Raw genomic sequence first — 26,098 nt, 5'->3', positions numbered from 1 at the left:
AAATATGTTGAATTTTCTTTATTCTTTCATAATATCTTTGTACACATGTCACATCACAAGCTCTAGTAGTCTTCTCATCCAGCCTTGACTGAGCAGAAAATTCAAAAATGTGTAACTTTTTAACGGATTGTCCAATTTACCTCAAACTCTCACCGATGATATTGCTGCATTCACTCAATCCACATGTCCATGAAGGTGAACTTGTCCTTTAAGTCACTGAGTATTGTGACGTCAATGCGACTTCACGCTTAAATATTAATGATCATTGCTGAATTCTTTATGTTGTCCAGGGACAGGCAATTCATAATAATGATTCTATTTTTGTTTGTGTGCATTCGCAAGCTACTGAGTCCGAATGCTGATAACATGTGTCGTTAACAGTGAATGAGATGATGAATGCATGACTCACTGAATGACTGACTGAATGAACAGGTCTTAACTGTACCTTCTAATTATCGATCTCCTGTAGAACTTAAGAATTATTATTATTATTATCTTTTATTATTATTATTATTATTATTATTATTATCATCATTATTGTTATTATTATTATTATTATTATTATTATTATTATTATTATTATTATCATTATTATTATCATTATTATTATTATTATTACTATCATTATTATTATCATTATTATCATCATTATTATCATCATCATCATTAGCATCATTACAATTACTATTATCACATTCATCATCATCATTACGTCATGCTTTTATCTGATAACACTTTTAGAGTATTCATACCGACAGAGCAACCATAACTAGTGTCAAATTTCCAGCGCTTTGAAAATCATAAGATTTAAAAGAGAGCCGATTTGAAAATGCTGTGGTAACTCTATATCAAGTAGAAAGCATGTTGTAGTTGACTTATAAGGTAGACCCGGTCAAATTAAAGAAAGAGAGTAACAAAGAAAGTTTCATTGATATCTGATCTCAGAAAATGATTGAATTCAAGAGAGTCACTACTGATTCTCAAAACGAATCCCAGTACCAAGTCCTAATCGTAAGTTGATCGAAAATGAAAATCACTTTTATCAAGTTTTATCCAATGGCTTTTCTCTCTTCTCTTTGCTTCCAGCTTATAATCTGGCCTTAACAGTAGATAGATACCATCGGGACTCACAGTGTGATTGTCCCCGAGACTGCCGGCATGAGGGCTACCAGATCGCCATTGCTCTTGTCTATCGGCTCAACACAGATGGGTAAGTCAAGGCGATATTTCGAATTCATCTCTCTCTTCTTCTCTTCTCTTCTTCTCTTCTCTTCTTTTCCTCACACACACACACACACACGCACGCACACGCACGCGCGCGCGCGCACACACAAACAGACACACATACACACGCACACGCACACACATCCGCACAGTCCAATGCCTTATAGATTAAAACACGATTTGAAAGCGTGAAGCGTGATGGCTTTTCATCTTTATCAGACATTCGGTTCTACAGGATTGAGAAGATATTGGCGCCTTTTTATTACACTGCACTCCCGTTATAACGAACACGGTTGTAACGAAATTCCGGTTAAAACGAAGTAAAAATTCAGGCCGGAAACTTATCCACTTTTTGTTCTTTATTGTTTATTTGTTCGGTTATAACGAAATTTCGATATAACGAAAGAAAACTGCCGGTCCCGAGGACTTCGTTATAACGGGAGTCCACTGTACACGTATATGTATATATATATATATATATATATATATATATATATATATATATATATATATATATATATACATAATTATATATATTATATATATCGCCTTACATTTTCGACGCTAAGTTTTTTCTTTCCATTGTTTAACAAATCAGTCGTCGAGGCATTGAAAGTAAAAATGAGTGATTAAAAGTTCGAAGTAGGTTGCAAATATCGTAAATCGAGAACTTTCACCCACATCATCTGAAACTGACGTCTGAATTTCGCAGACTGATTCACTGCGCCGTCGCAAGTTCCTTGTCTCAGTTTAGTGTGTGCCTCTTATCTGACCCTTGCAGTTTTACCGAAGCGCTGTATTAAAGTATCATACTCCTGTGGCCCCGTCAATATTACGTCAATATTTACTCTCCCGAAAGATGATTCTCAGTGTGATCCACAAATCTACGTCCCTGATTGAAATCAGTGAGCGACGAACATTATGGCGGCGCGCGTTCAGCCGCCCCCCTCCTCCTATTTCCTTCCGTTGCAATCAAGTGGTGTTAAGCCCATTCATTACCCCACTTTTCACCTGGCTCAGGCGACCGATCCGGTGTCCTTGGAAACCGATCGATAGCTGATGAGCTGCGATGCAGCGGCTATCGCGGCAGGTGAGAGCGCCTACAGTCCGAATCGTACGGGGCTTACACAAAACAGAATACGTAGGAACTTGCATGTACTTACATACAACTCGCATCATACTCATACGTTCACACAAACTTATTCATCATGTACGTAAACACAAACATACTCATATGCGCATTCTTGTCCGATCTTTGTGGTATCGTTTTTAATGCAAATCCTAGATAACTTCCAAAGTGTAAGAGGGGAAAGTCATTCACACAATGAGATAGCGAATTGAATACGATAATGTACGGATTTCACATTTTTACACAAAATTAAAGAAATGTAGAGAGAAAAATATACATAAATGATTCATATACAAACGTAACTGGCCTTACACTGCTATGACGATACCAGAATCAGGCAAAAAAAAAAAATCACCTTAACTTTAAACAAATTGAAATCGTTAGAAACTTTTGCACTCAAGATGAGACAAGAAAAAAAAAATGAATTATTGTAATGATCTTTGCCACCCTGCCCTTTTGGTCATGACTCTATAATGGGTAATATACTGCTTACGAGTCCGGGAATGGATGTTTACCATGTTTTGATTATTGTCTACCAGCACAGGGCTGGCATGAGTCTCATAAATTGTACAATAATACACGACATTCACCACAGCCTCTGCGGTATTAACTATATCATTAAGTAACAAACTTGCAGACATGCATTGAAGTCTTGCATAGCTAACAAAAACATGTTGCAAGAGACAAGAAGGTGTGTCTCCTATAGACCCTGCTGCAGAATAGTTGAGATCAAACATAAGTTAAAAAAAAGCAAAAAAAAAAAAAAACATATATCTTTGCATACTCAATTCTGATTGGCTGACACCTGACTTTGATTTTCTCACTTATTTATTTATTTTTTCTTTACATCTTTGAACAGTTTTGGACAGAGTAACGTTAAATTGTAAAATGAGTTAAATCCCCTCCTTACATTCCCAAACGCCTTCTGCCTCTGCGGATAGACACTATGTAACACACTAAGAAACATACGTACACACGCACACACACGCACATACATACCCCCCCCACACACACACACACAGACACAAGCACACAAACACGCACGCTTTTGTACATGATACGGCAAAAGATCGTCAGGGAAACCGGATATAGTCGCCAGCGAGTCATGCATGTTGTCGTATATAGTATCGATTGGTGATCGAATTCCTCGTCACATTTTGTCCTCGTCCTCCAGTACAGGTAGAAATCAAAACTCACTCAGATCGCCGCTGGAGAGTATAATGTCACTGCAGTAACTTACTTGTGTGTGTGTGTGCGTGTGTAGGTGTGTGTGTGTGTATGTGCGTGTGTGTTCGTGTGGGGGAGGAGTGTTCATGTATTATAACAAGTAAGAGCTTGATATTTAGCTGCAGCCGTGAAACATGAGATGTCTTTAGGACTGGTATAATCGTCTTCGACATTTTCGTCAATAATCTTCATACTAACCATCATCCGTATCATCTTCCGCTCCGTCGACATCACTGGCATCGTCATCATCATGACCATCTTCGCTTGATATAATATTTATGGGTCTAAATACTGTCGTCTTTATTATCGTAGTCTTGTTCATCCCAACCATGATAACTCATAAGTTGCATTTGACGTTGTAAGAAACTTACTCTAGATGCATAAGGAACTTAACGGTATTTAGTTTCAATTTCCAAAATCAATGGAGATTGAACGTCCAAGATAAGGTAGATATATCAATCTTCACAGCATAGCATTCTTCCAATCAAAGAGTATAGACAATGTGATGTCCTCAAAGATGTGATGTGATCAGACGGGTATATGAACATGATCATTCTTCATGCATGCGAAATGTAGTGTGACAGAATGCTTTGTATACTATGAATGCTAGCAGAATCCTATATGCCAGCCATCTCCAACAAGTTTGATTCCAAATTTGCTTCTTCAGAGCATACTTCAGTTGTTTTGTAATTTTACTGTTGTAATCATTTTGTACTCAAAGGGTGTTTTTGAAAGCACGAAAAGGGGCATTTCACATGTTCTTGCGATCATTTCGTATATTGAGTTTCATCAAGTTAACTCCGCCAAAATCTAACAATTTAAATGATCGATTACATCTACGTTGGGTGCATGGCAGAAAGCTTAACGGTGCACCACGTAGTCTTTCTTGGGTATGTATGTGGCCCTGAAAAGAACCTATACCCACTCCCGTCGTTTCGGTAAGCATGTTCTCAATGTTTTCAAGAGGATGATTAATGAGAGGAAAATCAGGTTTATATACCCTCAGGAAGAATCAAAGGGTTATCAACACATTTTATTTCTGATGAATTGTCAACACATTTTATTTCTGATGAATTGTCAACACATTTTATTTCTGATGAATTGTCAACACATTTTATTTCTGATTAATTATCAACACTTTTTATTTATGCTTGTGATCCAATTACTACTCCGTCTACGATTGGCCTTTGGTATCAACTGGGATTGGATGGGCGATTTTGGTTTTCGTAGATACTGTGCATCTAACAAACAAATCGTTACAAGAAAAAGATTTCATCTGCTTGCATGATTGAGTATAGGAGTGAAAATAATAATAATAATAATAAATGAATGTGTAGATTAAACAGACCAGTATAGATCAATATATGTTGAAAGGTTTTATACGCCGTGATTTACAGACGTGTCTGTGAATAAGCAATTAGAATTTTTTCAGAACCCATTTCGCTTCAGTTTCCCTTTTCACACGTTGCCGGTTACGTTTACTAGGTGATATCTTCCTGTGATAACACGTTTCCCTCTCTACTAGGATATTAGGGAACACCTTAAATGAAATTTTATGTGCTTGCCCGTCTGTTTATTAACAAAGACGTGAAATTTAACGATAGTTGTTAATATTGCGCAGCGTTTTATAGACGGTGGATAATTTTTATTGGCTGCAACGTTCTTCACTTTGCGGTATTTCTTGGCCCAAACTACGCCGTTAAAATGAGAGCAAGAGTTAGAAAGAGAGAAAGATAGAGAGAAGGGGGGGGGGGGATAAAGAGAAGTAATGATTGTGCTACATAGTATACCGACGCAAACAACATGAGGCAGGACTATAGGAGGTGGGCGATTACAACTGCGCGATCCCTTCCCCCGTCAAGTAATAATGTTACTGACGTACGAGCGGACATGATTGAAAGAGAACGTTAAAGTAAACTAGGATCATGTTGTGTAGAAATTTTCCTCAATTTGTACCCTATTCTACTGATCATTTGCGCGTAATTTTGTTTGGCGCCAAATGACGTCATCATTGTGTTATCAAAGAGGCGCATGCTTGTTTATCATCATGAAAGATTAATTGCCGTGGTCCTTGTAAAATGGAAGGATGGTTTTACGGTTAGCTTTTTTGTCAGCTCAGACTCACACTATGGATTGAGAGTTTCCATCACGACCTCTTGGACAGAATCCCAATCTTCAAATGCTTCGAGCCACCTCATCCTTCAAACGTTTTTTTTTTTCTTTTGTTTTCGCATACCCATATTGTAATTTATTTCTGCAGGGGTGTATTTTGCCTTGAACCCGGCAAACAAAGTAGGCCTACCTTCTTGGGCATTTGCTTCAATGGGAATATATTCCTCAAAATATTGTTAGGCACAACAGTATCTGATAGTTTTGTGTCCAAGCAATATAAGCATTTATATACACTGATTGACTGTGATACGTCGATTAGAGACTCGAAAAAGTTGAAGCTTAGGAGAGCGGGTTATAAGCCTTCTATTTTCGTCTTCCTGTATAGGGCGTAAAAACCAATAAATTTGTGAAAATACTCTCTAAAAAATATCGAGTGAAAATATTCACTCTTGAAGGAGTGAATACAAACAAGAGTGAATTTTTAGTGAAAATGTTAATTTTCACTCGTTTTGGAGTGACCTCAGGAATCACTCCAAATCTTCGAGTGATCCCTGAGGTCACTCCAAAACGAGTGAAAATGAACATTTTCACTCAAAATTCACTCCAATTTCACTCTAAATGCACTCTTGTTTGTATTCACTCCTTCAAGAGTGAATATTTTCACTCGATTTTTTTTTTAGAGAGTAGAGACTAGGCTTTCCAAATCTTCTGTTACATTATACAAATTGTGAACAGGAAATCTTGACGGTGTTAAAACTGGTAATGCCTTCATAATTGGATTTTTTTTTTCTTAGTGCTTATGAGTTCTGACAAAGTTGGTGTGAAACAACTCGTCGATGTGTCGTGTTATCCATATATAGCATTTATTAAATCATGGACTCATACGGCATATGCCGACTCAAATAATCGCTCAATTGAGGACAAACCTCTAATAAACAATGAAAGTAGAAGTGGATACTTTTTTAAAAATTTACTGTTGTGAAAGTGCACGCTTCAGGTAAATATAATTCCCGAATCTGCTTGGCTACAGAAAGTGAATTATCCACCATTACGCACTTTACGTTTTTGCCCGTCTTAAAGTGTGTCTGACTGCAATGGACCATGCAAATTTTATTATTTTCGTCTCCCATCATCGGATCCGAATTTAGCCGCTGCATTCGCGGATTAGATTTGGCTTGATACCGTCAATAGAATTCGCAATATTTGATCATTTAAAGCGCGGCCGAGGCGTAGCACGATCCTGTCAATCATGTTATTCCAGCTCACCGTCGAAGCCGAAAAATGCAACAGCGCCTGAAGTGGGATTCACTTCTCAGGAGTTTCTCCGCCGCTGTCACCATGGCGACGGGACTAAAATCACTTTACCTCCGTGCGTGAGCAGGGGAGCTTAATTGTTTTGCTTGTGATGTTAAAATAGGAGTAAATATATTCATCGGGCTTCCTTACTCTTAAAGGGAAGATGTGGCTTTGCTAATCGAATCGGGGATCAAAAGCAGTCGCGCGGCTTGCCTGTATTATGTGAATCACTTTCTGAGGCGTTCTCTTCTTCAACAAAAGTTGCTTCTATGCATGGTGTTATGCAAACGTTTCGCAGTTTGTAGTGGAATAAATCCTATTATAAGTCAACTTTCATGTTTCGCAGAGTATGTACGGTTCATACACGTGCGCCTTTATTTACACACAGATGAAGTACACTTCTCAGAATAACGAAGAAGAAATTCAAAACTTTGTTCGAGGAATCACTAATTCGTCGTTGGCAGAGAATTCCAGGAGATATCATCAGCGCGTTTTTGTTCAGTGTTTGCTTCTGTCGTATGTTCTTCATACAGGTGCTTTCACGTGACTACTTGCGGAATAGAAATGTCGAATGCAAGTGGGTCTTACCAATGCTCCTGCTGTGAAAGCAACAACTATACTACTATTAGCTATATCATCACCACCATTATATACTTACTTCTACCACTACAATACTACTATACTCTATACTCTGCTACTCTACTTTACTCTAGTCTAATACTATATACTACTATTACTACTGCTATATAGTAGTAGTAGTACTACTATTACTATACAGATATACTTAGAAGCAGTAGTAGTAGTAGCAGCAGCAGCAGCAATATAGTGGTATGGAAGATCATAGTACAAGAAATAACATAAGTAGTTGTAGTAGAAATATAGTAGATAGTACCAATAGTAGCAGTAGAAGTAACAGCTGTGGAACTAAAATTTGTCTGACAGTTGCTTTGTCGTTATTGTACACATGCTGCCTTTTGAAAGGTGTTATAAAAATCCTAAGGGTCTGTATGTCAAGAGTGTTATATTAGAACGACAGACAACACGAATGTTTGATAGAGTTAATGATCTACATAAAGACGGATCATTTCACTCTAGCCACGTCGGCAGCTAGTCGAATTTCGGAATTATATTACCTGACGTGACGCCACTGCAGGCAATATAACGATTTCGGTCCTCGCTGCATTTTTGTCACGTGATCACATTATGACCAATTATCGACCTTTAATACAAAGTGATATTTCGTGTCCATCCGACACCAATGAAACAAGCGCGAAAACAGGTGCTAGACACTTTCCAGTTTTATACGTACGTGTCAATGTTATTATTACAAGCAAGGAAGCAAGGCGTTCTCTTCATGCCTTTACTTCGCTTCTGAATGCTGCCTTTCAAACCAATCCCCTTCATGCGTGTCACGTGACTATTGCGCGCCTATAGACGGTGCTAATATGTTGCTAGGCACCGCAGAACGTAATTTTAACGCCAGAAAGATGTATGTATTTAGGGCCTACCTACGAGTGCTTCCTTTCCTTTCCCCTCTCACTAAGATGCCAAATCCATTTCGTTTCCGGATTTCCAGTTTTTCAGTACGTCCGTCCGACCATATTGGCATTTTCTTGTAATAACAAGTGATAAAGTTCCCATTAGTTATTGAATTAAGAATAGTATTATGATTAAGATTTGGCATAAGGAAATGATATCTATTATTTGAAGTTCATGTACATGTGTACGTGTACAGTCTGAATATACTTTTAATGTTTTAAGTAATATATGTGTATATACTGATAATGTTTTAAGTAATATTCTTTTAAAGTTATGTTTGTACAATAAATATGCAGTCTTTATCAACAGTGATTTTTGAGTAAGTACTGGGATGGAAATTATGTGGTAATTGTTAATCATGTTATATGTATCACTGATAGTTCTGCATATTTTGGATTTTTATGATGAGTTTATCAATTCATTAGATTTGAAATGAGCAGAAGAATATACAGTGTAGCAATAGCAGAATTATATTTCTCATTCCCTTTGCAATTAAGAATTTTATGTGTTATATATAACATTTTTTTATGATTGGTGTATTCTGGATATATTTTAGATCAGTTGTTGCTTTTTTATATCTCATAATGATATTTGTTATTTATTACATTCTTGAGCTAATGTCTGCTCCGTAAAATTGTGAAGATATCTTAAAGCAAAATTAATGGCGGTTAGCTGGTTAGTCTTAAGATTGTTTGGTCTCTCTGTACAGCTGCTGTACGTTCGGTTTGTTTTTTGTTTTTTGTTTTTGTTTTTTCGTTTTGTTTACAATGTAAAAATTATTTGAGTAATTCCCTGCAGATTATATTTTGAACATTTTAGGTAGGTGATTGGATACACTGTATGAGGAATTATCAAATAGCATTTTTTAACTTGGTTCATTATTATGTTTTCATATCAGGATTGCTGAGTTTATCCAGTTTTAATTTCGTGACGCACTTATATCATTTAAAATTACAGGTATGATGACATTTTGCAATAATTTTATGAATTCATTAGATTTTATATTTAAAACAAAGTATTAGAAAAGTATAATTCATGTTTTATATGTTGTGTTTTAATCAATGAAATTATGTTATTTTTATGTCATTTTACTATGTATACACAATCATCGCAATATTCAGCTACTCAGCTGCGAAGATGATTGAATAAACCATGAACTGAATTGAATTGAATTAAACGCACATCACTGCAATGTGGTGAATCAATTCATTCTGTTTGAAACATTCTGTACCGAAACAGTAATGATCAGGCATTTATACTGAAGTTCATGTGCAATGTATGTATAACATAGTTTAACATATCGATATTAAACTCAGTTCATCCAATATATACCAGCCACAAAAGAGAGTGTGTAGAGCCTCTATATAACGTGGTCTCATTTGATTTGATTGATACGGATCATCATTAAACGTAAATGAAATACGAAACAAGTTGTATTCTTTTATTCAACAGGGTCCTTAAGGGCTAGATAATAACTTAGACGCGATTGCAACCCTTTCAGCAATTAATAAATCAAGTTTACAGTTTCGACACGACTTGCTTCGAGAGATGGTATGTGTTGCGGTTCTGTATAGGGCCTATGACGGACACTGACCAGGCTGACGGAGCGCTTGACTTTAGGTATCATGGCGGAAAATGACGTGTACGAGAAATGAGGGGGAAAGAGTGACATAAAATTGCACAGTAGTCCTTTGTGACGGAGTTTCAATGATATAGAACGTGCAGGACCTATATTTTCTCTCCATTTTGATGAGAAATATGGACAAATACTTATTCTTAACCAACGCGCACTCTTCCTAAACCGTCGCGTGCGAAACTATGTAAGCTGCAAAAATGATGATACGAATATGCTGCCTTTTGTCATGTTTATGTTAATGTATACAGAGAGAGAGAGAGAGAGAGAGAGAGAGATGACGCTGGTCTAGGCATGCCTCCTTCACTTTTTATCCTTTTTTTTTCAACTTGATAATATGTCACTAGCTTGCTAGCCAGATTTATTAATCAGACGATTGCATCAGAGCCATGCACTGTACATGGTTCTTAGATCAGCAGCGCCCCCTATGCTTCATTTCATCAGCACGTTTCTGCGTGGAAAGAAAAGAAAAATAAGAGAAGAAAATAATTCCATTCAAATGTCACAATACTGCACGTATAGGCTAATAACATTCATTACGTCCTGAAGTTAGGAACCAGACGATCGATTCCTTGTTGCTGTGCTTTCTATTCTGTTTTTCGTGGAACTTTTCTGTAACCATGAAACATAATATTCATGATCAGTTAAAGAAAAAAATCGAAAGTAATCAACAAATCAAGGAAAAAAAAACCCTCGGAGAGTTCCACCCGAGATTCTTCCAATCGAGGGGGGGGGGGGTTGTGAGTTGTCTAATTATTGCTTCTGTGTGTCTCTTTGTGTGTATGTTAAATACGTGAAAGACTCTGCCAACGCTCTTTTTTCACTTTGATTTTTCCCCCAATGACTGGCTGGCTCATTTGGTTTGAGGCCAAGAAAATGTGCCCACTCTGTGAGCGTTAAAATAGTTCCACGTACGAGGTTGTCAGCACGCCTGTTCCATTTTACTCGCACGCTATGTTCCTTCACGGAGTGCCAAGTACCTACATGAAAATGCCAAGACCAAGCAGGCTGCACAATCCGTGGATCGCAGACCATCGAAACTGGAGCGCGAAAATAATCCCGCCGCGCCGTAGGATCTAAATTTGGTCCGTGTTTCCCTAAAGCTATTTACATCGAATAAAACACATGGCGTTCAGGAGTGAAACTTCATTATACATGAGTTGAGCTATGTGCTTCTTTGTTGTGTATGTGTGTGTGCGCGCGTGTGCGTGTTCGTGTGCGTGTGTGTATTTGTGTAGCTTTTCTTTTGTGCCTGACCTTAATGGAGCTATTTGCATCGAATAAAACACGTGGCATTTAGGAGCAGTCTGCGAGAGCTACCTGAGCCAATATGGCAGTGTTGTACCATATGCGAATCCAAGATAGCAATGATTGTGATTGGTGTCTGTGTTTTTGCGCCTGCTGGGCCGCATCCGTCAGAACAGACGATAATTTTCCATACCCACGCATTTGAAATGTTGTAGGGAATGTTGTCGTTGTTGTGTCTCCCACTTTCTTACAGTATCTCTAATAGCCCGTTGCTTCTAGTTATGATTGTTATGCATGATAACATTGTATTGATTGTCATTATCATTATCATCTTTTACCAATGTCATTATCATAATCATTAGAAGCAAGACATCAAGGGCGTGGTTGAAAGTCGATGGGAAGTCCCGAATGTTTGAAATTTTTCTGTCAATTTCTTGTCGCACAACTCATATCCTCCATTCTGATTGGTCAATTAGGAAGAGGTAGTCCATAATTTGTCTTTGGTGAGAAGGGGCATAGGAGGAAAATGGAGCTTTTGGCAAACCAAAACGGATCGGCTACAGTGTCCGGGGTTAAAATGTTTAAGCGATATTCCTTTTCGGAGAGCTTTAATATGTGTTTATTGTTGATGATGGGACCAGGCTCATCATTCTCTTTATCGGCAGTATTCTCAGATAGGATTGGAAATAAAACAAAAACTCATCATCTACTTTATGATCATGCTAATGACGCCATATTGCAGAGAGAAGAGGATTGTAAATGTTTTATGCACTTTTGTTTGCCACTCCACGGTCCCATTTCATGAATGATGTTAGGATAGCAATTCTTGCTGGAATGGCAACTTCCAATAGCAACAGCCAATCAGGAAGCTGGATTCTTGTCGTTACCATGACAACTGCCATTCCAGCAAGAGTTGACATCCTAACATCATTTATGAAATGGGGCCCAGAAGTACCTTGTAATCGCACCCCAGATGAAGGTATAGCTATGAGAAGGATGTTGAACAATGTTGAACGCTGAGTATTACCTATCCCATTGTTAGTCACTAATAAGTAGGTCCATGCCTTTCTGCATTATCCACTCGGTATTCTTTTTTATTACATTAGTACGCAAAATATTTTCCGGTGCATGTATTGTGTGTTGCCTCTCATATGGCATAGAAAGTTCCCTCGGTTGATCCCACCGTAATGCGCTTTAATCAACAAAAAGGGCTGATCGAGTTACACTGGGCAGACCTTCTTACTTATTAGATTTTGGTCGAGCTGTGAGAAACAAACATAGCGAGGCCGAGGCATGCGTTGACACAACATGGCAGCAGTGGAGATGATTATGACGTCATTCCTTCGATGTATCCCCACCATTACCTCTGTCTAATTTCATTTATCGACTAGTCTTTGTTAGGCGTAGATTGTCATTTCCGTGAGTACCCGGGGTAGCATAGACAGTGCATGTACAGTATATTGCGAGCTCTGAAAGATTGATACTGGAGTAATGCTGTGTAGATGCGCACGCCTATAAAGTGGGCGTCCCTGGATCGACTCTACTAGTCTCGTGTCAAGACATTTCGCGTTATACGAATTCCTCGAAATCATCTTTTATAAGAATTTCTCAAGGCTAGAACTTGCAAGCATCAGGGTAAACAAAAAAAAATAGTACACGTGCATAGATAATCATATATATTATGCACTGATAATGACTTTTAACAGTTCATGCAAAGGAATATCCGATTTTATTTATATCAAACAACATGCACTTTATTGGAAAAAAAAATCCACGGATTGGTGTAAGACTATTTGTCAAATCACTAGTTTTCCCTCACCTGTCATTCGTGACATTCATAATTTTTTATATCATTTACAAAATTACAAGTCGACACACTTCATATTCCAAAAGTACCTGTCACCTAGAATAATAAAACCATCAAAGTACACATGTATATATGCAGACAGAAATTGATATTTGTTGATAAATAAGAAGTAAACTGATAAAGCAACAGAAATTTTTAAGCCTACAACCTACAAGTCAGCAGAAATGTATTCAAATACGAGGGAGATATGATTATGGAGGAACTTTAAGAGTGCACTGTCAGCATAAGTCATTAAATTGACGAATGAAGCGCGTTGATCACGCATAGCCTGTGAGTTATTAAATTTACATGATTCATGTATTATACTTGCATTCGCCGTCTCCTTAAACCTTCATGCACGGGTCACGTGTGGAAATACGTGATATGCCACACCACGACGCAAACACACACACACACACACACCATACACACATCTTTATCCTACGACGTTCCCATGAGTGTTTGTCTCCGCCGTCACGTTTTAACACATCGGGTCTTGTCTCTCCGACAATAATGAATATCTCCACGCCATGCTCTGATGTAACTCTGTGGATATAACGTAACAACAGGACCCTCGGAATTACGGCAAAGTGTCGATAAAGAAAAACACCAGGGGCCCCATTTCATTAAAAAAAAAGATGTTTGGATAGCAAGTTTTGTTAGACTATATGAGCAGCTGCATATAGCAACAGCCAATCAGGAAGAGGGGTTCTTGTCGTTACCATGACTTTTGCCACCTCAGGTAGAGTTGCTATAGCAATTTTTTATATGATGTAGGGCCCAGAATATAAACAAGGAAAGAAAATAAAGAAAAAGTGATAACGATATGATGAGGGTGCAAATCACTGTAACTATGTAATTAGTTAGTACCTCTAAATCCAGTCATATTCTTTTTCCACGAAGACACATATCACTCTCCTTTCTCTCCCCCCCCCCCCCATCTCTCTATTTGTCACCATTTAAACGGCCTCTCGTCGGTTACGAAAACCTTCTGAACACATTCTAATTCCAGAAACATTGACAGTATAGATTCCATGACACCTAGAATCCGCAGGAGAGACGGGTGTGAGGTAATAGGTAGAACATGAGTTGGAAAGAGAAGTATAATATGCATACGGAGAAAGAGATACACGTAAGAAATAATAGGTCGAATATGATAGTTGTGATGAGAAGAGCAAAAATAGTATTGTCATTACTTTCATGGTTAGTTACTCTCGTTATTCATATTCATTGTCTTTTTTTTGTTTCGTCTTCGTTATTAAGCTTGGTATCGTTATCATTATCTTTACATCAGCAGCAGTGTAATTCGCAGTAATATCGACGTCGTATAATTGCGCTACTTATAGATTAACATCTTTGTTTTTTAATTGGGCAAGTGCAGAATTATTGAAAAGAAAGTTTTCATTCAAAACAGCAAAATCCAACTTCTGACAATATGGCATATGGCAAATCATAGATTTGAAGAGTGATGTTTGATGTGTTATCTTCCTTAGATATTGAATTCACGCTTTGCTATAGGTTGGTAATCTGCATGGTTCAGTTAAGTTTAATTCAGTTCATGTAGTTTATTTAGTTTATTTTCAAAACAAATTGCTTAAACACTACTTATTCGGTTTCCACATTATCTAACTCGTTTAACCAACAGTAATGATAAGAACAATCACATGGATCGATGTGCTCATTTTGACCATGAGGTCAATGAAATGCTTGGATATAATTTTCTATTTCTCTTAAAGTGGACAACCTCGTGAGGAGTTGGCCCAAACATGTTTTACGGCGTCGGCGAGGGCGATAAAGTCAGTAAGAACAAAGCATGGACCGTGGAACTATTCTAAGGGGAGGGGGGGGGGGTGTCAGAAAGGTTTTACCTTGCTCTCCCTTCCCCTCCCCCCCCCCCCTCTTGTCGATACGCCAAAAAAAAAAAAATCTTGAGCAGCAGTTTTGGAAAGTCACGGTTTTCTCGTGTTCCTTATGATTATTATCATCTTTTTAAACTGAAAGTTTGGGGGATTCAACCATCTCCTCCCCCTGTGGTTCCGCGGCCCCTTCAAAGTTGACACACTATTTAGACACGTCATATTTGTATAGGGCTGTATACTGCAGTCATTCCAATCACTCACCATGTAGTTATAGCATCAGCTATAAGATCAACAGAAGCGCGCGTAGGCCGGCAAATGAGACCAAAATACGCCCTCACCTGTTCGCTAAGGCCTGAGAGGTGTCCGGACACTGAGTGATGCGAATGTGAATTGACCTTCACTTTGTTTAAGTAGCTTGTTTTCCCAACGCACTGTATACAAGACTAACGGACGTAAAACTTTCGCTTGGATGTTTACACGTACTGGCATGAAGTCGACTTGTTGAAATTCGTCAAGGTGCCTTGTTTAGGACGAGAAGGAGACTCTGCTAAACTCGTCTGAGCACTTTGATCTTGAGGAGAAAGTGAGACGGCGACTCGTTTGAAACTTGCCAAGGCGCCTTGTTGAGGACTGGAATGTACCTTTGCGTCAATAGCGAGTTTTGATGTCTCGCCTTCACTAGCACCTTCTCTGCCAGATCAAAGCGCCATGGCGAATTTCAGCAAGTCACCATTTTGATGTTTTAATGTTCAGAACAAGCAACATTGGCGAGTTTTAAAGCGGTGGTCCCACAACTGCACAAGGGCTAGCATTTGTATTGTCCGCTTCGTGCTCGGCAAGGCTGTCGTATCAAAATTCATCAGCACTGTGTCGCCTGCCACCTCACTGTCCGTGACAGTTCATGACAAAGACAAGCGAGTAAAAAAATGTCCTCAGTTGATACATTATGTCAAGACGGTACACTGGACATCATGAGGAGCTTCAATCAATATCAACCATTAATCAATATCGCTGGGTAAATTGTGATTGATAGCAGTGATTGACGATGTCAATATACGAGGGGGAGGGATGCATCAGAAAGGGGGTAAAGAGAGGGTCAATGCATACTTGTGAGACTTCACGTCAAGAAGAGAATACCGTGAGATGACAGTGCTTAAGCCTAAGTGACAAGAGATGTGTTGTCGCATCATTCTCGACCCAGATACCTAAGAGAAGATGAGGGGGGAGGAGCAAGCTCCTTTACTGAGAGAGAAGGGGAGAAGGAGGTAGAGGGAAAGAGTGAGAGGGATGGGGTAAAGAAGGAGAGAGGGGAGTGATTTCAAGAGGTGGACAGATACGAGTGATAAGACTTCAACACCATGCCAGGGGCATTTTGGAGCGGAGAGAAGAAAGATGGCGGGAGAGAGTTGGAGATGAAGATGATAGATGCGGATGAGAGGGTGAGAGAGAGATGGGAGAGGGTGCTGGATAATGATGATGTTTGATGTGCGAGTGTTAGAGGCGGATAACATACAACCACCAGCAGTAATCGTGATAAGGGGGAGACAAGAGGTAAAACAAACGGGGTAGGCCCGTTCGTCCACACACATGATGATCTCATCATATTACCCCTCCGCCGCCGGACCAGATACCAGTGCAGCGACCCGTACCCGGTATGCAGCGCCGCACGTGGGAATGCGACGCTTCCGGCGGAGGGGATTGTCCATGATCCACCCGACCACAGGGGCTGCTTGACAGAGATAGTCCTAGCTACGGATAGGCCTATGTATACAAGGCTCATCCGAATGGCGTATCAAAAACTGCGAAGGTGTGAAATCGGTGGTTCGGAAATTATTGTCGTAATAGTCTCAAACAGAGGAAGATATGGCCCTTGTAAGGATGAAACTGCGAGAGTGCCAATGTTAATCACAACATCCTATACTGCAGAAACTGTCTTAAAGTTTGCCTGAACATGCAAATTTAATTGTTGGCCATATTTTTTTTTTCGGGGGGGGGGGGTCGGTGATCCTCTTTTGGTAAGCCATTTTTACCCCATGCCTCCTGAAGTGTACCGCTAAGAGCTATTTCCGTTGTGGTTAATTATACAACATTAAAACAAAAGGAACGAGGAAACCAATGTCAGACTTACGGCCACACTGTGTCAGGTAATCTGAAGCTAAACTGCTCGTCGAGTGAGTATTCTTTTGGCACTGATTAACGAAGTTGGTCATAGAAAACGTCCGGGGAAAGCTTCTTGTAAAGTTGAGAACGTGATGAGCTACTAAGTGCAGGCAAATTTTCCTTATTATGTTTTCCGAATAGACCGGTTTACTGGTTTATGTTTATTTCTAAATTTCTTCCATTTTTTGTGTTACATTGCTCGGTTCTGACTGCCAGACAGCAAGGTCTTTTGTCTTCAACAAAAATAAAATGACACGTAACAACATCTGAGGCATTGATGTGAACAGGATGCCCTGCTCTATGCTGTCAAATTACATTTAGTATATACAGGTGATTTGACTAACATAAACAAGTCCTCAGAGGAGAAAATCATAACATTATTCATGATTTTCATACAATAGAGAACAAGCCTATTCACCTAGTCTATCCAACCACTTTACAAACACGATTAAACGCAAGTTATTCTTAAGATGAGGGCGCTATACTGCGCGCATAAATCAGATTAAGGTTATTACAGGCGGTGCGTCTCCATCACGTTAGAATCAAACTGATTGCTCGTTAATATCTCGGTCCATTCAATTTTCACGAACCCACCTGCTTTAATCCGTCAAATCCCGGAAACCATATACTCTGGTTCTGGATTTCTGGTGTCGTTATCTTTTTATTGCAGTCGTTTTACTATTCAGAAGGTAGAGTAAAAACAAAACAAGCACAAAAAAAGAATGAAAAAGCCCCTCGTTGTTCATCTTATTAATTTTGTTCCTTTTGCAGAATTTTCCAAAGCCTTTAGATTGCCGAATTTACACCTCATGCTGACATCAAATGTTGTGAATTAATTACCTAGCAAGGCGTTGCTTATAATGAATTCGATGAGCAAGAAATATTCCCATATAATAAGCGGGGAAGGTGGACATGACTGTCATGACGGTGAGGGTTTTAATGGCTGCACGTCACGAGACCGACACCCACGAGTCATACAGCCAACAAGTAACACAGGCCACGTGTCATACAGCCCATAGTGCGACACTAAGCAAACATGGCCCACGAGACCGACACATTAAAGGTCCAGTTTACCTTTGGGACCAGTGATTTAAACAATGTTCAAGATATCACATTTGATGCATATGAGTAGGTCTGTTGTACCACAAAACATCCTACCATATAAAATTTTCGCAATAAGCCTGATTATATAAGGAGATATCAGTATTTTTCTTTAATAAATCATAACTGTAGACGGTTTAGTCGGCAAACATTTTTTGTTATAACTGTTGTTCACATTTTGTATATTTAACAATACTTGACATCAATTTTACTGATTCAAATTTTTACAGAGCTTGTTTCTATCCCAAACTCACATTTTAGAACTATTTTAAATCACTAATGCTGGGTTTTTGTTTCATCTGCAAATGGTAAATTATGCCTTTAAGCCCCGTGTTGTAATGTCGAACTCGTGGGTTTTACCAGTGTCGAACTCATGGGCCTCTTTTGCCAAGTGTCGAACTCACGGGCTCTATGACTCGTGGGCTCTATGACTCCTGGATGTCTTTTCAATTTGGAACTCGTGGGTTGTATGACTCGTGGTTATCGGTCTCGTGTGATTACCCCATTTTTATGATCCCACTGAGCAGGGGATCGAGTGTACAGTGAGTGATGGCACAGAAATTGAAATGTATAAAGCTATTATACCTCTCCATGTCACCTTTTGTGTGAAAGCCTTTCACGGTGCTCGATAGCAAGCTTTGCCAAGTATGTGCAACCAGAGAGGTATCACACCGTATACATCCTTGATGCAACACACTATGCACCGCCTCTCCCTGTTACACACAACACAGACATACTCGCTTCCTCTTTTCCTCTCTCCCTCCCTTTCCAAGCTCCTCTTTCTGTGCTCTTCGATGTCTCCCTCTCTTTATCTCTTATGTTCGCAAAGATATCATAAAACACACTCTTTCTCAACTCTCTTACCCTCCCCCTTTCTCTCTCTCTCTCTCTCTTTCATTAGTTGGCCTTGGGTTGTTGTTTTTTTCTGTTTTCTCGTCATGATTTTGTCATTTAACGAAATTACGAGTTTAATGACATTAATGAAGCATTTTTATTTTGCCGTCATTGACGTAAGATTATGCCGCCTTACGAATATTCCAGCTGTGAAAACAGGCATAAGTGATGGAGATATAAAGAGTCAAGGGTATATAATAAACCTTCCTTTGTTATCTGAAAGTTTATGTTAGAGATGAAGCCAAGGACAGTCTGGCTGCAGAAGGACGTAATAAGCTTCGCCTTGGCACCTGTCACGCTTGAGAGAGGGGCGCCCTCATTTCATAACCACCCATTTGATATAGCCTGCATTGCAATCATCACGCACGACTTTGTGTGGCAATCTTATGCCACAATACTGTTGTTACGGGTACTCATTTGCGGAAATGAGTCGTTTTTACTCGTGTATGGTTGGAGCAGGGAAGGTTTCAGAGGCTCTCCTGGGTGTCAGAGTCTCTCTTGTGTACACCTCATTGGTTGGAAGCAACAGGGGAGACTGGTGCGATTTTATGGACCAGTTTCACACCTCATGAGTTCAATCGGTTTTGACTCGGAGCAAGTAATGCCGGACACCACAGCCCTGTCTGAACCACATCCCATCTCCTTCTGGTAGAGGATGGATGATGATAAGCATTCGGATTCGAATATGATAATATCCGGTGGAAAGATAAAGATGGCACAGGTAAAGTGCGAGGATCACGCTGATAGGGAGAGATAATTTTGTTAAGGGGAAAAAAAGCAAAACAAAACCATAAAAAGATGACCACTAGAGGGCGCTGTTGATGCGATGACAGACGCGGTCTCATTCAGCTCTTCTTTCTTTTGCGCGCTTGGGATGATGCTTACAAAATGGAGGCACGTTTGTGGGTTGATGAATGGATAGCACTGAGTGTGTTCGTAACCGTCTTCATTTCCTAACATTCGAGCACTCACTCAGCGCCGAGAGTTCGCTCGCCTGAAATACCCTGCTTATGTTAGGCATTATATGCATCAGTCATCCCGTCCGTTCTTGAACTCCATTCCAATTGCCAGTGACTTATATTCTAGGATAGACACCCCCTTGTTCTCGCCCCTCCCCCCCCCCCCATCCCGTGATCATGAATATGCTCGGACGTGTCACTCCATACCTGCTCACTGAAACGTATTTCCTCCGTTTTTCCACCTGATGCAGTTGTTGTTGTTTATGAGAACAAATCGCTACTCTGGAGTACTATCTGTCACAGACTGATATTGAGTTCATCGTCGAAATGCAAACTAAGAAATAAGCATGATTAACTGAGTGTAAAGACATACTATTATGTTACAACAATTAGAATATACAAATGGCTGAAAATAAAAAAGGGCGGTTACGAATGCAAATAAAAAAAGAAATACAAAAACTCAAGGAATTGAAAAAGTAAACAAAGTTATTCGAACAGCGGCGGAGCAGTGCCACATTCCAGCGTCTTGTTTTCCATTATCACACGTCATGTAGATGTGTAGCAACGATTTTCGTTTCACTGTTGGACATTGTTAAAGAACACTTAATGAACGGGTGTTGTACGATAACATGGTGGGTTCTTTACAAAATCTTTAGATAGTTTTAGAGTCTGTTCGGGCATGGATGAAGAGTAGTTTGTTTTACATAATAATCACAATAAATGATGTTATGGAATATGATAATTTGTAATCATGGAAATCAGTGGAGTCGCCATTACTGTAATAATGCTGTTATCATAATCAATACATTGTATTACGAATTCAGTTTTTCTGATTAAGTTAATTAAGTTAATTTTCACTGTCATCATAATGACTTTGACATCATGTTTAGTGATAGTTCTTACCTGTATTGTGTGCTTGTTTTCAAGAGCATACAGAGCAATGCCTTGCGACGTGCTAAAAATATGTTGTGAGGTAGTGATACATTCCTTGGTACTGGCGAAAAGTATGCTATAAACAAGGAGCATCGTTTTTCCTTCTTCTTTGTTTGAATATTCGTAGTATATCTAATGATAAACCGGAAGTATTGAGCCGCACAAATGTTTTGATATGTGTTTTCATGATCCCAGAAAAACAAGAAATGGTGTACAATCTAACCCCCCCCCCCGCCCCCCAACCCCTCTCCAAATTCGCGACCAACACTCACCCGACCTACACAGACCAACCGACCGAAGCCCATCGAGTTTCGAGACACCTCCGTGGGTTTAACGTCGAAATCTTTCGAGGGGGGGGGGGGGGATCAGGGGCGGGTGTTAATCTCTGGTCTTTGATGGAAAGGTATGCGCGCACTGTAAATAGACAGTGTGGATTAAAGAGGCGACGACAGACTGGGCGGAAAGGGGTGAGGTGACTTCAGGTTGCACGTACCTATTATGCATGCTTGCTTGCATGTATATGTTTGTATGTATGGGTGTATGTATGTATGTATGTATGTGTGTTTCTGTATGTGTGTATGCATGTTTGAGTGTGCGTGCGAAACATGAAATGTCATCAAGTGCGTAAGTACTTTCACAAACACATCCACATCTACTCTAGATATAGAAAGCAAAAGAGCCTGCTTATCAACACATCACAAATTGCCCAATAAACTCAGGCAAATTAAGAATTGCGACACACTAAAGGTGTTAGCTTGAGGTAATAGGAATAAGAGAGAGAGAGAATTGAATAGGAGAAAACAAAGAGACATATTATGTGAAGAGAGTGAAGGAGAGAGAGAGAGAGAGCGCGCCCCCGCAAGACGACTTAAAAATAGCTAATAGTGGATAGAGTACCCAACAGAGGATAGAATACTGAGAAGGGGTTTTCCCCACTCTGGATCTCTCTTGATGCCACTTGAAAAAGCTGCAAAGTGTGGCAGCAGCTGTTATACTATACTGGAAAAAAAAAAGTGTGGACAAAATATTCGATTTCCGTCAAGCCAAAGACAATTACTATGTTATTTCAAACGTTTATGTGAGAAGTGAAACTCAATCTTGTCCCGTGGGCTCCAGATGGGATTAATCTCGGCGAAATTTAAGCAGCATAATACTTTGCAAAAAGCATATATCTATATATAGATTATAAGCCTGGATTCAGTCGCTAGTATTTACGCAGACTGAATAGCTGATTGGCATAATCGTGCATGCGCACTGGTGACGGTTGTTACTCAACTCGTGGGGCATGCGCGGAACTGACAATCATTCTCGCGCGTCAAAAGCAACTCCGCTGCACCTTTCACACAACTCAGCCCCTCTTCAGACTAGGAACGTACAATCTGAAATCGTTGAAATCAAGTCACAGAAGATTCCATTGTACTAGTCTACTACTACTATACTACTGACGCAGCGGGTGATGTCAAAATGCACACACAAACATACGACGCGCGCATACACACACACACACACACACACACACACGCAAGAAGGCAGTTGCAATTGAAGTGACCACACATTATTGTACGCTGTAATTGTGAATTCATATCAATTATGTGAATATGAATGACATCTCCCTCTCTCATCATAACTTAACATATTATATTCTGTATTGTATATTCACGTGCCTGATAATATATAAGCATATGTTATACAAATAATGAATGTTTATGAGTGCAATGGACAGAATATTTCATGAGGTGAAAGATGAAATGATCCATTCAACGAGGCGCAGCCGAGTTGAATGGATCAAACATTTCATCTTTCACCGAATGAAATATTCTGTCCATCGCACGAATGAAAAACATTTATTATTTGTTTTATATAACGCCTGAAATAGATCCTTGTTATTTGATGTTTTATTAATTTAGAAACAAAGAGAGAATCTAAGATCGCGAGAGTGCTCGCTGAGTGCAGCTTTACGCTTGATCGCTGAGCGCTTTACGCTAGCGCGCTGTCGCATACACACAGTGCAAACGCAAGCTTCTAGCGCGCTGTAGCATACTACACACACTGCAAACGCAAGCGTTTTACACGCGTGTGTGCCGGGCTCTCAGCTAGCGTGCAATGGACCAAAATCGTATGGATCCAAAATTGCACGGTATATGGAGCCACGATTGCACGGATGATGATGTCATAGTGAAATGGGCCGAATGATCAATTGCAACAACCAATCAAATGACAAGGATCTCTCCAGGCGTTATATAGTTATGAATATGTACATAATGTGTGTATATGAATATATATAATTATATATATATATATCACTAAATTCATATAAATAAATATGCATGATACATATAACACTTTCATGTATGATTATGTGAACATGCTTGATTTACATGAAATAATAAAGAACGAGGCCGATATCTACCAGTCTGTTAATCAAACTTTGCATCTCTTGCAGTGAGTTCGAGCCGATGAAAGTGAAAGCGAAAGATTTCGCCGACGAGGTCCGCAGGGCGTGGTTCGCCGATCACGGTTGCCAGGACAACGTGCTCATCTTCTACAGCCTGTACGATGACGAGGTAAGAGCAGACATTCGGCTCACGCCTTTATATATCTCTCCCCGTCTGTCTTCGGCCGGCTTTAGGGGTTGATCCCCCCCGGAGAGTTTTAGTTATCCCTCCATGGGTGTTGGAATCCTGTGAGTAACCAAAGCCCCGTTGCTCGTTTTCCAGACAGATCAAGATAACACCCGGCAAGTATTGATCTCAAGGTCTTGGGTAGCTGGTGCTCAACATGGGACGATTGAACTATCATCTTATGTACTAGTGTTTCGTACAAAATACAATGTGCAATTAAGTGAAAATTCATTTTTTATCTTTACATTGATTGTCAGTGAGTTTATTGACCAAACAGAAGAATGAAGTATGACGTGATCGTCATCACAGTCGCAAATCAGATATAGTACAAATTTAATGGTTTTGTATGACCGCAAGGAAAATAAATAATCACCCTTCCTTCACAGCAACATTATGGGTGTTAGTTTGATTTAGCTCTTTTCACTCATAAAAGTCAACTTCTCATTAAGGGGGGGGGGGCATTTCCGGTGATAATATTAAGATTTTCAATACTTGTTCGATATTTTTTGTGCAATAACACATTTTTCATGGATTGTTCAGATCTTTAATGTCAGTCGAATGACAGTAGTGATCGTGGTGCTTGTTGAATTAGCGAATACTGATACGAACATCTCGTTAACAGTCGTTTCCTTTCTATGAAAAGAGCGCCCTCAGGAATGAAAATCAAGAATGTATGCACACGGTGATATTCTCTTACTTCACAGTTCGAAAAGCCTTCAAATGCACATGGCACAAAGAATGAATTGTTACAGACGGATTTGTCTCTCAGCAAAATATTCTTGAATAGCTTCTGTCCATTCATACTTAATGTATTATCAAACTATTCATCCATGCATTCATTTATGTATCTATCAAGTTGTACATTAGGTTAGTATTTGGAACATATAACTATTAATTTGTGGTTGTTTTATTTATTCATTAATTCATTCATCTATTATTTTCCGGATGTGTTCACGCTGTACGGCTATCTGTTCAAACCATGACACTGCGATTACTGACGACTGTGAATTTCAAAATGAGAGTCGCGTAGTTTTTACACTGTGTCAGTTCACTTTTAAATAAAATTCACTTTCCGTAGCATGCATTTTGAATAGCTTAAAGATCACAGGAAACGTACATACTGATGATAACCATATCAATTACCAGGATATCGTTCTAATGAACAGAGAGCTTGTGATGAGGGTGACTACAAAAACAAGCTGCCAAATAAAGTAGACTACAGTGGACTCCTGTTATAATGAATTCCTCGAGACCAGCATGATTTCTTTCGTTATATCAAAATTTCGTTATAACCGAACAAATAAACAATAAAAGACATGCAGCGAATAACTTTGCGGCCTGAATTTTTACTTCGTTGTAACTGGAATTTCGTTATAACCGTGTTCGTTATAATGGGAATGCACTGTACTGTGATGCGGACACTTAGATGTTTCTAACGCGTAACGAATTACTTTGAAATTTGTTTCTATCTACAGTTACACATCTCACTCGGAGAGACGGCAGAACGAGTCATTTCTGACATCGAAATGGTTCAGCTGAACACCTTCGGGGACGGCCAGCTAATCGGCTTACCGCCTTCCACGCCTTCACCGAAAGGTGGCGCTCTCGCCGTCAATGGGTCGGGAACCCTCGCTCCGCCGACGACGGTGCACGCCGGACGGCGGAGATCGACGACGTACACCGGCTTGGAGCTGCTGGTCGGCAAGGTCCACGGAGCCATCGTCAATGGGCCGAGCGTGTCGTCGAGTCTGGTCTACAGCGCCGTGGTGCCCGTGCTCTTGATACTCATTCTCCTAATCATGTGCCTTCTGGCCAACTGGTGCTGCCGCCCGAATTACGGCTACTACCAGCCCACACAGCAGAGATCCGCCGGGAAGGAGTCGGACGAGAAGTCGGACGAAAAGTCGGACGAAAAGTCGGACGAGAAGCCCGACGAGAAGGCAAATGACAAGGCCGGGGAGGTATGATCGACCGATGATCCACGAGTCAGCCTAACCAGTGATGGGCAGGAAACACTACACGCCTTACTTTTGTTCCGTGGGTCAGCCATCAGTGCTACAACTAACTACCAATCCACACACGAACGGGCCTACTTATTAGACAATCTGGTTTCAGGCCTCCACACGCTACACAAAACTCGTCCTATTCTGTGTACGCTGTCGTAGCAGCTTTTCACTTTTGTTTCCCCATACGCACTCGTTCAGATGTTATTTGCATTGAATGCCCATAATCCTGTCATTTTCATAATTATCATTCCCGTGAAATGCATATCATTTTTAACGCGTAAACCTGCCCCTCTGTTCTTTCACTGTGTTTA

At 39.8% G+C, this 26,098-nt stretch overlaps 1 protein-coding gene across 1 annotated transcript in view; it reads left to right on the top strand.

Moving 5' to 3' along the window:
- Positions 1 to 25,748, top strand: part of LOC140232275 (uncharacterized) — an 85,467-nt gene extending 59,719 nt beyond the window's left edge. Inside the window, exons 2-4 of the mRNA XM_072312406.1 lie at positions 1,087 to 1,210; positions 23,604 to 23,724; positions 25,257 to 25,748. Coding sequence (XP_072168507.1) covers positions 1,087 to 1,210; positions 23,604 to 23,724; positions 25,257 to 25,748 — 737 coding nt within the window. The remainder of the gene's footprint in view (positions 1 to 1,086; positions 1,211 to 23,603; positions 23,725 to 25,256) is intronic.
- The last annotated feature ends 350 nt before the right edge of the window (positions 25,749 to 26,098 follow it).

Source organism: Diadema setosum, chromosome 8 (assembly GCF_964275005.1).
Source record: "Diadema setosum chromosome 8, eeDiaSeto1, whole genome shotgun sequence".
In the NCBI taxonomy this organism is placed as follows: domain Eukaryota; kingdom Metazoa; phylum Echinodermata; class Echinoidea; order Diadematoida; family Diadematidae; genus Diadema; species Diadema setosum.
The sequence above is the reverse complement of the archived record's forward strand: the minus strand, read 5'-3'. Positions and strand labels throughout refer to the sequence as shown.